This window comes from Mastigoproctus giganteus, chromosome 1, assembly GCF_048544385.1.
Source record: "Mastigoproctus giganteus isolate SK-2022 chromosome 1, ASM4854438v1, whole genome shotgun sequence".
NCBI lineage: Eukaryota > Metazoa > Arthropoda > Arachnida > Uropygi > Thelyphonidae > Mastigoproctus > Mastigoproctus giganteus.
In genome coordinates this window covers 226,600,817-226,614,437 of record NC_143575.1, presented here as the reverse complement: position 1 = coordinate 226,614,437, position 13,621 = coordinate 226,600,817, and the positions used below count along the sequence as shown (strand labels likewise).

Sequence of the window (13,621 nt, the reverse complement as noted above, 5' to 3'; positions counted from 1 at the left end):
TCTTTCAAGTTGTCAAGACACTTTCAAAAAAGGATTTCAAGAAATCTTGTTAGAAATTATATAATCGATGGAAAAAATGTATAAATACCCAAGGTTATTATTTTGAAAAGTTTGATGCATAATTATCTGTAAATATTATATCTATTTAAGTAAAAATTCAGTCCTGGAACTTTTTTCTTAATCTTGTGTGCATTCCAGCGATTTTATCATTTTTTTTATTATTATAAAACTTAGTTACAGTATCCACAGAATCCTTAGTTATAGAATCCACATTGAAAGAAATGAAAAATAAAGAACATTAAACATAAAAACACATATAACACACTATTTTTACAACATAGACAAGTACAAATACAAGAATTCACAGTTAAATAAATTAAAAATTAATTAAAAGTAATTACAACTTGTTTCATGTATATATATAGATTGTATTTAAATAGAACTAAGTTAAAAAAAGAAAGGTAAAACTTAAATCATTTTGTTAATATTTAATAGATGCTTATTAAAATTATTAAAATTAACAGATAACACCAAGTCAAACTGATTTAATAATCTTGTGGTTCTTTAAAGAACTGCAATAAAGCAAGTCAGTGTTAGATGGGTGTAATTTAAAGAGTTGGGTTCCTAATTTATTTTTTGTGGAATAGTTGTAGTTAGATTTCAAGATCAAATTTTCTAATTAAGTATTAATTATTTTAAAAAAATTCAAAGATCTTATAATTTTTGACAAAGTGAAACTAGATCCACCAGTGAAAATCTCAGGCATCTACCTGAATAGTTAATAACAACAAAGTCTAATTTTAATTTATAGCAAAAATATGAAAAATTATGCTGTTTCGTTTGATAAAAGATATGCTGCCCAGTTCACAGGGATTCCAAATTGGTGAATTAAATTCAATAATTGGTAATATGACCATTTTACAGATTTTTACTAAAAAGTCAGGATTATTGAGATTGCAACAAATTCTTTCATTTAATGTGAGTTGTCTTCTAGCTTTTCTGCAAACAATAAATGCAATTTTTAAAATTATCAGTGTAACAGAATGTTAGTTCAAAGTCACATATGGATTTTTTCATGAGTATTAAGGTGGTTCATAATTTATAATCAAAAACAAGAGTGTTGTGCCTGTGAGAATTATAATAGGGTATAACAGTACATAAAGCTGGATTAAGCATTAAATCATTATTGTGTGCCCAAGTTTCCAATATCTGTAAATACTTGTTAAGTAAGAAACAGTCCTTAATAGGGTGAACAATACTGCAATTTTTTTATGTCAATTGCATATGTTAATACTTTGATTTCCGAATGCTTTATAACTGTGACAATATCATATAGAAAAATAGTGACCGACAGACAAAATTATGAATTATGGCTGCTGTATATGTTTCTATACTGATCATGGTTCCACAATTCTGAAAAGAAAAATACGTTAGCTGTTTGGCATCTGACAGAAGCCACATGAGCAAATGTATTTTTCTTTTCAGAATTGTGGAACCATGATCAGTATAGAAACATATCCAGCAGCCATAATATCAATAGGGAAAGGTGCATAGGAGGATTTGATTTTATAATGAAAATTTAAAACAATTTTTTTTTAAAAAGTAGTATCTGTTAGATGACATATTAGTATTTGATTCCATTTGAATTAAATTGGATCAAAAAAATTTTTCTGTAAAATTAATAATTAAGGCTCTCTTTGTAATTGATATACTTCAGGTATAGCTGTGCACAACTGGAGAAGCCTGAGTACACATATGGAACATTTTACTTCATGAGAATTCTATTTTAATTCTATATGCAGATAAGCTTTACTGTTAACACATGGCAAATGAATTCTGGAATTTGCTATAAAAGAGTCAGGTTATTATGATAAAACTTACTTTGTATTTATTTTAATATTTATGAAAACTCCCCTTATATTTATGTAAAAATTCACTAATAATTATTTATGTTAATTAGAATATTCAACTATTTCAACAATCCCCTTCACACCTTTGTGTCTTTGTCAATCCATCAATTCCCTTTATTTTTCTGTATTTTTTAAACTGAATTTCTCACAATTGCAAATGATGAGGTCCTACTATTGTATGCCTTCCTCGACTAATATTGAAACCGGTCTTGTGAACAGCTGCTAAAAACCAGGTTGATTTGCATCCTTTCTGCATAATACATACGCTACACATTCTTGCATCTAATTGTGTCCTGTGCATATTAGCAGTATTACTGTTATGCTTCTCTGCCACTCTCATAATGAAGCACTGTCATTACTCACAAGGTACTGAAATTTGTCTACTCAAATTCTAACCTTGTTTCCTTTTGTATGTGTTCACATATGCTGCTACTTTAAGCAATATCAGACTTGATCAAAAGTTAAGTTCATAATATTCTTCTTGCTTTCTTTTAAACTTTCTTCATCAACAGTTGATATCTTATATATTAAAAATTAAATTAGTATCAAATATTTCACAGGGTGGGACATTTCTTCTCACCATGTAAACGGAGCCCTTTCCCTTAACATTTTAACACCAAACCTCTTCCATTCAAGTTGTCTAATCCACAGTTCCTGAGCGGTATCCAGGCAGCTCATTATTGCTGCCCCTTTCCATGTTGTTATTCTTGGATCCATATCCTAAAGATTAAAAGGTCAAATTTATGTTAAATAAACTTACAATTTTCTTAATGTTGTATACACAATTAAAAAAAAAAAAAAAACCATTATATAGTATCTTAAAATACTTATTATATAATTATCACCCAAATAAAATTTGAAAACAGATTTGTTGAAAATGTGAAATCAGAGAGAGAGAGAGACTTGTGCTCAACAGATCCTGCACTTCTTAATTAGCATTACTCAAATGTAATGGTAAAATTGAATGTGTAAAACTGCATCTCCACAAATGATAGCTTCCCTCACAAACAGTAAATTACACCTAGATTAATTCATTTTCAATCATGTGATAATACTCTATCACCACATTTGGTATACTTAATGTCAAATTCTAAAGAACTGAACAGCTATCTGCTGATAATACTGAATAATATGTAGTTAATGGAGGTTAAAAAAAAAAAAAAAGCAGGAGTTTATTTCAATGATATAGTTATTGTATTAACCACACAGTTATGCAGTTTTACTAAATATGACCAGCATATTATAATCTTGTATAAAAATACATGCACATGCTTAAAAAATAAATATATTAAGGATGTGTTTATACAGGGTGATAATATGCTGATTTTTTCTGAGATTATGCAAATTGATTATAAACAGTCCTCACTTAGCAATAATGCATAGGCCTTTTCTACACAATGATACTGGGTGTTTTCTTTTTTTCCTTGATATGGATGCTGTAATTTACCCATTTCTCCCACTATTCGTATAGTGTATCTAGTAATTTTTTAATCTTTTACATTCAATCCTAAACACATTTTATCTGTTCCTCTTCATTTTCTAGGCTCTCATTGTGAACAAGATAACCTCTGGCAATGTGTGAAGGGCTATATTGTTGTAACTGCATAAGTACTGTAGGTATAATGAAGTATCTCACACACACTCTCTCTCTCTCTCTCTCTCTCTCTCTCTCTCTCTCTCTCCTCAAGGGTGATTGGAAAATAACTTATGAGTTTGAGGACTTATATCTCTCAAAGTACTTGGAAAGAACTGAAATATCTGAATATTCCAACAATTATATTAAGAGAGGCAGCAAAGGAAGTAAGCAAATCCTTAGCCATAATTATGAGAATATCTCTGGATTTGGGGGAGGTATCTGTGGACTGGAGATGTGCAAATATATCGCCAAATCACAAAGGGTGACATGAATAATTACAATCTGTTAGCTTAATGTCTGTTCAAGGGGAAAAAAAAAAAAAAAAAAAGGATGTCAGTGGTTAAAGAAGTAATGCAGGATCAGCTGGACAGGAGTTCAGTTATACTTCAGTCACAGCATGGGTTTATTAAGGGAAGATCTGGTCTGGCCAATACGATTGGGTACTATGACACAGTAACAAAGGAAGTGGATGAAAAATATAATTTTGACATCATGTATTTATTTAGATTTCAGAAAAGCTTTTGATACTGTTGCACATAAAAGACTGCTATACAAATGGGAGGCTTTCAAATGGCTTTGTGGAAATTTTTTTAGGTAATCCACAGGTCTCCCACAAATACAGAGTTCAGAAACGGCTCAATGCATATAAAGAAAAAGGATGCCATACATCACTGAAACTTTATTTGTTGCATTTGCATTTAGCCATCTTTCCCAAAAACTTTGACTGAAAGAGGTCTTACCCAAAAACCTTTCCCAAGCAGAGGAAATGATTCCATCAAGATCGAATTCATCAAGACATTAAGCTATTGGAAATTTACAACCAAGGTTTCTAGAACAAATGTATGTTGGAAGAATCTGCTGGATGTTGTACTGCCATGTTCCAGACAAAGTGTACCAATGGAAAGTATTCACACAACATTTTCAAACTGTACATATATTTTTTTACAATAGTATAAATATATTTTAACTATATGTATAAAGTGTATTGGGTTTAAACTGTAAAAGTGATAAAAATGTAATTGTAACTAGTCTTACGAACAGTCAGTCCTGCTATAATGTGCATTTTGGCAATGCGAATTTGCTCCAATGCGACTGATATATTAGAAAACAATGCAAGTATAATGCGATATTCGTGTTGGCCCATGTGAGATTTCATCTGCAAGTAACACCAGGTGAACGCAAAACCTGGCACCAAGTTGAATGTAGCGACCTGCACAGCAATATATACAAGTTTATGAAGCTTAAAAAATGTCAAACATAAAATGTGACAGCTATATTTCCCATTTACTGTAATTGTATTGGTCGGAGACACACTGAATCAATGTGTCGGAGACACATTGATTCAAAAGATAACACAGGATATTGTTGGTCGACTCATGTTTTCAGGAGCTCACATTTTGATAGTGTGAGCAGAGAAGCACATTTCTGGAGGTCGTCACTACCATAAACAATAGAAACAATTTGCAGTTCCCAGTTTATCGGGTTTTTCTGTTAGTGCAATCTAATTATAAACAGGTAGTAAACTTGATCTTATTGCATTTGCGATAATATCAGTAGCTGGAATTCTGTGGGTTTTTACGTTATTATGGTGAAATGTGCTTCCCCCTCCATGAAATCTTCTGTCATATAAATTTTCAGAATCTTCTCTTCATAAACTTGTCTCACTTGTGCAATTTGTGCATCCCATGTTAATCATTATTGATTGCTTATCTTTTTTACTGTTTTAAATTTATAATACAAAAAAAAAAAAAAAATTTCATTTTATTGACCAGTGTAATCTTTGTTATATGATTAAGTGTATGTTTTACTTCCACAGGTTGTTAGCTGTTCACTTAATTTATTATTTACAGGCCAACATATGTTCACTAATCAAGGTTTCTCAGTTGCATTGCATCAATTGTTGCATTTCACTGCATCACTTGATTATAACATAACACAGCTATCTCAAAATCAAGATCACACTGTCACAATAGTGTTTTGAACTTTAAACAAATAACAGATTGGCCCTTTGGTGATGCCATTTATTTAAAAGATAAGGCTTTCGTGTAAAAAGTGATGGGTGAACGCTTGTTGAGTGAATTGAAAAAAATTATGTTTAGTTTTATAATAACATAATAAAAAATTATGTTTTTCATTATGTTATTATTGGATCCTTGAGGCTTATCTGGCATATCTGAGAGAACGTCTCACAGACATTCTCTCAGATATGCCAGATAAACTGTACTTGCTACCTGGAAGTCCAAAACGCTGATGGAACTGATATTAAGGTGACATTCAAGTCAAGTAGACCCAATTTCAGTGAAGTCCGGACGGTCTGCGAGAGTCAAATCCTCTGCTTGCATCTTCACGATGGTGGGACTAGTTAGTAATCTTGAGTATAACCTCCATGCACAAGCACACTGGGTGTCCACCCAAGTATGAATGGCAGCCACACCACATGGAGGAATGCTGCCCCTCTGTGCTACCAGGCAATACTAGGTGGTAGATGATTCTCATCAACTGGTGCAATACCATCACTTTCTTATTGGAGGCTTGAAGTGATGGAATCCATGTTTAGTCTCCAGAGTAAGGTCCGGTCAACCATTCCCCATCTCTTCCATCATGCAGTATGACCCAATCTTCCTTACATTTCAAGGGTACAGCTCTAAAATGGTGTTCGCAGGCCAGCCGCTAGTTAGTACACTGGACCAAACCCATTGGTAACTCTTTAGGAGGCTTCTGGATCAGCTAGTGTATAATCTTGCTACCTCTACTCTGCCAGATAGTGACTGGAGGAAATCCGAATAGTGTGTATGCGAGGGAGCAGCATTGTCGAGGCCACGTTATGTCAAGGATCTAGGTATATTCTTGTCATGTGTACGACATATCCAAAAATTTCATTACTTCATACAGCATGTCCCCCCACTTTTCCTTACACCATGAATTGTCAAGCTAATAGAGTAAGCTTATCTGCAAAAAGATCTAAACCTCACAAACACTTACTAGTTCATTTCACAAACATATGTGGTCTCAATTCTAATCTCAACGATGTCCATTTCCACTTGCAGTCTGCCAAACCCCATGTACTTTTTCTGAAAGAATTTCAGTTATTGGTTGATTCAACTACTGCTCATCTTGTCCAAATTATCGTATGATTCCTTTCGCCTCAAAGGTGGTACTTGTGCATATGTCTGTTCCGATATTCCCTGTCAAAGACTTGGTAATTTGGAATCTCCTCTTTTTGACCTTCTCGGGCTTAAAATCTCTCTACCTCATTGTGTCAAATTCATCTGTTGTCTCTACCATTCTTCCAACTCCACTAATCACTTGGAGCTCTTTGACTTTCTCTCTTTGCAACTTGACTTTCTCCAATCCAACTTTCCTAACAGTGAGGTAATTTTCCTTGGTGATTTTAATGTTCACAACTCCAGCTGGCTTCCGTTTTCTAGTCGCACCGACCCAGCTGGCTTCCGTTTTCTAGTCACACCGACCCAGCTGGTCGAGATGCTGAGGCTTTTGCAATTTCTAATGACCTTGCACAGATTGTTCATTTACCTACAAGAATACTGGACAATCCCAACCATACAGCCAACACACTTGATCCTTTTCTCACAAACAACCCTTCTAAGTACACAGTCGAAATGAGCCTTTAGGTACCTCAGATCACAACTTGGTGATTGTCTCCTCCAATGGAGCCTTTATCTCATGGATATTCCGAACCTCATATTGTTGTCACAGGTCATCCCATTTTGCATTCTTGAATGCAAAATGGGATGACCTGTGAAATTTCTTTTCTTCTTTTCCTTGGTCAGATTACTGTTTCAAAACTTCTGATGTCAACATTTGCTCAGATTGTGTCAGTGAAATTATCCTTGTAGGAATGGAATCCTTTATTCCAGACTCCATTTTAAAATCTCATCCTTTATCTAAACCTTGGTTTTCCAATAAATGTTCTAAGGCTGTTCAAGAGAAGAATGTTGCATATCGTAATTAGCTTGTTTCTAATTCTTCAGTTTCATTTTCTGCCTACACCAAAGCTTGCAACAATTGTAAAGCGGTCATTAATCAGTCCAAACTAGATTTCGAACAGGCTAAGAGTAGAAAACTTGCTTCATGCCCTAACGGTAGCTGAGCATTTTGGTCTCTTGCAAAGCTATTGGCCACAACTTTTGCCCATCTCTGGTCCCACCTCTCTCTGAAAACCAGATGGTTCTGTTGTCACTTCAGCCAAGGATAAAGTGGACCTGCTAGCATCCCATTTTTCTTCCAACTCATGTATTAATGATCTTGGTAAAACACCTCCCCCACCTTTCACAACATGCTCCACTCAATGCCTCCCGTGGTCTTCCATCAAAAGGATTTTAACGAATCTCGATGCTAAGAAAGCTCCAGGTCCTAATGGTATTTCTCCACTTGTTCTCAAAATCGGTGCTCCTAAACTTACCTGTTCTTTGCAGCCTATTTTCACTTTCTTATTCCAAAGGTGTTTTTCCTTCTGCTTGGAAATTTGCTCATATCCAGCCAGTTCCTAAAAAGGGTGACAAGTCCGTCCCATCCAATTATTGTCCCATTGAAATTACTTCTACTCTTTTTAAAGTAATGGAAAAATCAATAACCACCAACTCTAGAAACCTCCTATCCAATCAACGATCGCCAGTATAGATTCAATCAGTGTCGATCCACTGGTGATATTCTGGCTTATGTTACCCATATATGGGCAAATTCAATGGAAAAGCTTGGTGAAACACAAGCAGTTGCTTTTGACATCTCAAAGGCTTTTGATTGTGTTTGGCATAAAGGTCTTCTAAACAAGCTTCCATCTCATGGTTTACCAACTGTTTTTTGTAATCGGTTATCCAGTTTTCTCTCTGATCGCTCACTGAGGTGATGGTAGATGGGTCTCTGTCTTTGACCTTCTACACTAATGCTGGTGTCCCCCAAGGTTCAGTTTTTTCCCTCACTCTTTTCCTCTTGTATATTAATGACTTTCTTCCATTGACTGGAAATCCTATCCATAGTTTTGCCGATGATAGCACATTGCATTCCACTTTCCATTTTGAAAAACCTTGCCCTGCACAATCAGCTTCAACTTCTCGAATATCCACTACCAATTCCTTAAATGCCGATCTCCAGTGGGGCGAAGACAACTTAGTTGATTTCAATACTTCTAAAACTCAGTCTTGTCTTATATCCCGCAAAAAGGATTCTTCTGCTCCTATGATTATCTTTAGTGACACTCTGATTTCTAGGCAAAATGATATATCTCTTTTGGGGATTACCCTGACTTCTAATCTCTCTTAGCACAAGCACATTACAAATATTGCTTCCTCTGCATCTAAAAACTTGGTTTTCTCTTTTGTTCTCGGCGTTACTTTTCTTCCAAACAGCTGTTCACTCTGTGCAAATCGCAAATCCGCCATACCATGGAATATTGTTCCCGCATATGGGGCGGTGCCCCAAAACCCCTCTCAGGCTTCTAGATTCCATTCAGAAGAGGGCAGTTAGGTTAATTAATGACTCCTCTCTAGCAGAGTCTCTTCACTCTGTCTCATAGATGTACTGTTTCTGTTGCCTGCCTTTTCTACAGATACTCTGCATGGGCACTGTTCTTCTGAATTGGCTTCCATAATTCCCGCTCTCTCTTTCAAAACAGTCCGAACACGTGCTGCCTCCAGCCAACATCCATTTACTGTCCAACTTCAAACTTACAGAACCAACTTTTCATCTTCCTCGTTTATTCATTCAACTGCCGTTTTCTGGAACAACCTTCCTTCACATGTATTTCCTGAAAATTACTGTCTACAGAAGTTCAAGTCTAATGTCAACAAATATATTCTTTCATCTTCTCAACCTCCAACCCTAGCATGGTACTAGGTACTGTAGGTTCTAATACCTCTCGTGTTTGGGGTTTTCATAAAAAAAAAATAAAAAAATTATGCTGCAGGTCACATGCAGCAATTTCAGCAAATGCTTATAAGTAATTCAATAATTAGATAGTATAAATCAGAGCTGTAATATTGAGGTAAACTCCTCTTATTAATTTACTAGTAATTCAATAATGAACAATTAGAAGTTATATATCCTGATATAAGTTTTATATAAATACCTTTGGCCTAGTGATAATATCTATTTGTTCTCCACGATACATAATAGGAATCTGAACTGACAAGCGATTCTGCAACCATGTATGAATTCCAGGAAACATCATTCCCCCTCCAACAACTAGAACACATGTGTACATTTTTCTCTTTAGTTCTTCTGAATCTAGAATTTTATATGTATATTATGGTAAATACTATAAATAAGTTAATTTCTTCTGAATTCAAGTTGATATAAAGAAAAGAAATCAGAACTATTTAATACTATAACAATATATAAAGGATCTTTATTTAGTAAACTTTACTCTACATTTTAAGAAATATGGGTATAAAATAAGAAATTTTGAGACACATTATTGCAATGTTGACAATGCCAATCTTTGTATATAATATAATATGCTCTGGTTTAATTAGCAGCAGAAGCATGGACATCTTTGTGACTCATATGTGTGATAAAAAGGATGCCTAAATGTCAAATTTCTAATCAGAAATATCAGCTAAACTAAGTAAAAAAAACATATACTTTGCAAGAAACAAAGTGGGTTTTTTTTTTTTACCACAGCATACTTGTTAAGTTATCTTAGCTCTTATCTCTTGTTAACTATGTTATAATTTAACATACCAATTTCAAATTGGTAGGTAACTCTACAAAAAAAAAAAAAAAAAAAAGAGTTGTCAATATGATACTAAGATCAAATTATGCTCTGATGTTGTAAATTTGTTGAAAATTATTCATTTTGCACAAAAATCAATTAAAAAAAGTGGTAAATTTTAAATCCAGAGTTTAGAAACTAAAGGAGGCACTCACATAAATAATAAACATACGAAATGCTATTACAACACCCTAATATATGCAAGATTTTTTGCCAACTGGGCTAGCCAGGTGGGCAAAGTGCCTACCTGGAAACCCAAAGGCCACGGGTGCGAATCCCACCTCAGGCTTGGATCAGAGTAAAATCCAAAACCTTGGGAGGTGCATTATGGCCACAGAAGCTGATGCGCCAATAACTAACTAAAAAAAAAAAATTTTTTTTTAATTTTTGAACTTTTTGTTATAAAAATTTTTATTTTTATAACAAAATCAGTACTGTTCAGTATTGATTTTGTTATACAGAAAATGACAATAAAAAAGTAATACCTAAAAAACATCCAAAATAATTAAACTTTTTATCATCTAAAATACAGGAAGTATACAGCAACTGAGGCTAGGCATATCATCATAACCACATCCTGATGATTGTTAAAAGGCAACTTAAACATAATACTTATTATGTAGGAGTAGAAATATCTAAAAAGAATAAACAAGACTAAAAGTTTAATTGAGTATGTTACAAATAGGGTTGTTTTGGGATTTATTCTCAAGTATTTATGCTATTCCTGTGGTTTTGCACTCAGTGAATGACTCAAATGTGACAACCGCTAGAGATAAGACATATGAAACTTCTGGTGGTGCTGCACCAACATGAGATACATACATACATATCCACACTGCATGCCATGTCCTATGACTGCTTTACATGGAACAGTTATGGTGCTTCTGGGTTCTTTTTTTTTGAGTAGCAATTTTTTTTTTTTTTTTTTTTCTTTTTGGAATTTACTAATTATGTCACCTACAGTAGTATCCATTTTCATCAGTTAGTGCCAGGGCACTAACTAAGTCTTTAAATTCTTGTTCTTCACATAACTCAAGTGCTCTTATTATGGTAAATACTATAAATATTAAAAATACTATAAAGATTCTATACAACTATTTTGACTGGTAGAGGTAGTTTTCCATAGATGGATTAACATAGATGGTGTTAATCCATCTATGGAAAACCATCCATCTAAGACACCTGCAAGTTATATGGAGATCATGCAACAGCAGCAACAGTACCAATGTTTTTATTAGTCAGTGCAGACACTTGAAAACCTATATCAACTATTTTGACTGGTAGAGGTAGTTTTCCATAGATGGATTAACATAGATGGTATACTGCTCTTCTTCTGGAATACATTGAGGAATGGGCTTCAGTCAACAATAAACTAATTACATACACAAATGTGGTGTATAAGTGTTTCTATTATATAATTTTGAGTTAGTGTTAACAACCCATGTTATACAGGCTATTGAAACTTTTTTCATTAGGAAAAACTAAAGAACTATAATTCTACACATACTCTTTTTTTTTTACAAACAGACCATATGCAGAAAAGCTAAAAATGATTAATTATGCTTCTCACAAAAATAAACATAGTTTATTGCATAGTTTATGTCAATGAAATATATTGTTATTACATTGCCACATTGCAATAATGCAAAATTTAATTTTCTTTTTATAGACTGAAAATACAGGGGAACAAAGTAGTATATGCATCCTAAATGCTAAAAAAACTAGTGTTCCTTACTTTTGTCACCTGTCACTGTTTGTATTTGAAATAAATAGTGCAATAAAACTGCAACCACATTATTCAAAATCATAAAAATACAACTGTTGAAATTCTACTGCCAGCTACAACATATGATCTGCATAAAAAGATGACAGAGCCACCTAACAACAGCTAAGCAGCTAATACTGATAAAAATCCATTGATGGGCAATGTTATATAATGTGAAATTGACAGAAGCCAAGAACTTCATGGCAACCACATTATTCACTACCATAATGAATATCCAATCCCTGATATGAAGTGGTTATGGCTTCACAGGGTCTCAAGTATGGAAATATGATACTGGCTAGTAACTGTTGTACAGGTGGCAAACACATTGGTACATCATTCCAATAATGTAAAAATTATAATCATTACTTTACTTAAGATGGCACCACCTTTGCTCCTTTAGTATTATAGAAGTTGGAGACCTCCACACAGACCTCTGTTTATTTGTTTTCCTGGATAACAACTGGCTACAGCAGGTCTCATCTGCTTTTATAATCTTTGCTATAAATAAAATACTGCCCCTCTTCAGCAGCAACTTTTTGTTCTGTCATCATCAATCTTGGGCCTAAACATGTAGAGTATGGCTCATGTATTATGGTATGAATGTTACATGGAGGTGTACTTATCATATTAGCAAGACCTGCAAGTCATATGGAGATCTTCATGCAGCAACAGTACCAATGTTTTTATTAGTCAGTGCAGACACTTGAAAACCTATATCAAATCTATCTTTTAACTGGTTTTAATTCTATACAACTTTTTTTAAAAATGGCAAAACTTAAGAGTAGCATCCAATTTCATCATACAGGCTCAGACATAATGAGAGAGATGAAAATGGCTATAAGGAACTGTAAAGCCAAATGTGTGCAAAACAGAATACTGTAGATTTACTGAAAGAACAGTTCTATATGCCAGAAAATTTGAGATATTTGGAAGATTTTTATTTATTTATTTATATTTATTATCATACTTTTTGAATACCCCTTGTATATACAATTTTTTAAAAATCAAATAATTTATTTTTTGAATTCATTTTTATGCAGATAATATCATCAGTATAAACAAGGTAGTTCAAAACAATCAGATTCCACATTAAATCAAAGACCATTACTTTATAGTCCATGTCAATATCTGTATCAGTTGTACTATACTGGTTATATTACTCTTATTTTTCTTATTTTTTTCTTTTTTAAATCAGATTATACTTACCACATCTATCAATGCTTTGGATAATGGCTTGATCTATTCCAAATAACTGATCACACTGCACTTCACGATCTGTATCTCTCCCACAAATTGTAGATGGCTGATCTGTTGAATCCATGTCCTCATCCAGCATACTTTGACCTAAGTGAGCATCATCTAACTGAGAAGACAAATCTGCAGAGGAGGTACCTTCTGCTGCTTCCTTTGCACCTCTTCTCTAAGTATAAAATATATGTATATAAAATACTTAACTATAATATTTATAGTAAATATAAATACTTATAACTATAGTATGCATTGAAACATTTTTTAGCACATATCTTTCAATAAAGTAAATTTTTCAAAAATATTTTATCAAATTAAAGATATAAGTA

General features: G+C 33.5%; 1 protein-coding gene across 1 annotated transcript in view; it reads right to left on the bottom strand.

Annotated features, from left to right (window-relative positions):
- Nucleotides 1-2,399: 2,399 nt before the first annotated feature.
- The window catches only part of Arp8 (Actin-related protein 8), a 158,644-nt gene continuing 147,422 nt past the window's right edge, over nt 2,400-13,621 (bottom strand). The window contains exons 11-13 of the mRNA XM_090384593.1: nt 13,251-13,464; nt 9,632-9,789; nt 2,400-2,630 (exon numbers count right to left, since the gene is read on the bottom strand). Of these exons, the coding sequence (XP_090240719.1) occupies nt 2,487-2,630; nt 9,632-9,789; nt 13,251-13,464 (516 nt within the window). The 3' untranslated portion in view covers nt 2,400-2,486. The remainder of the gene's footprint in view (nt 2,631-9,631; nt 9,790-13,250; nt 13,465-13,621) is intronic.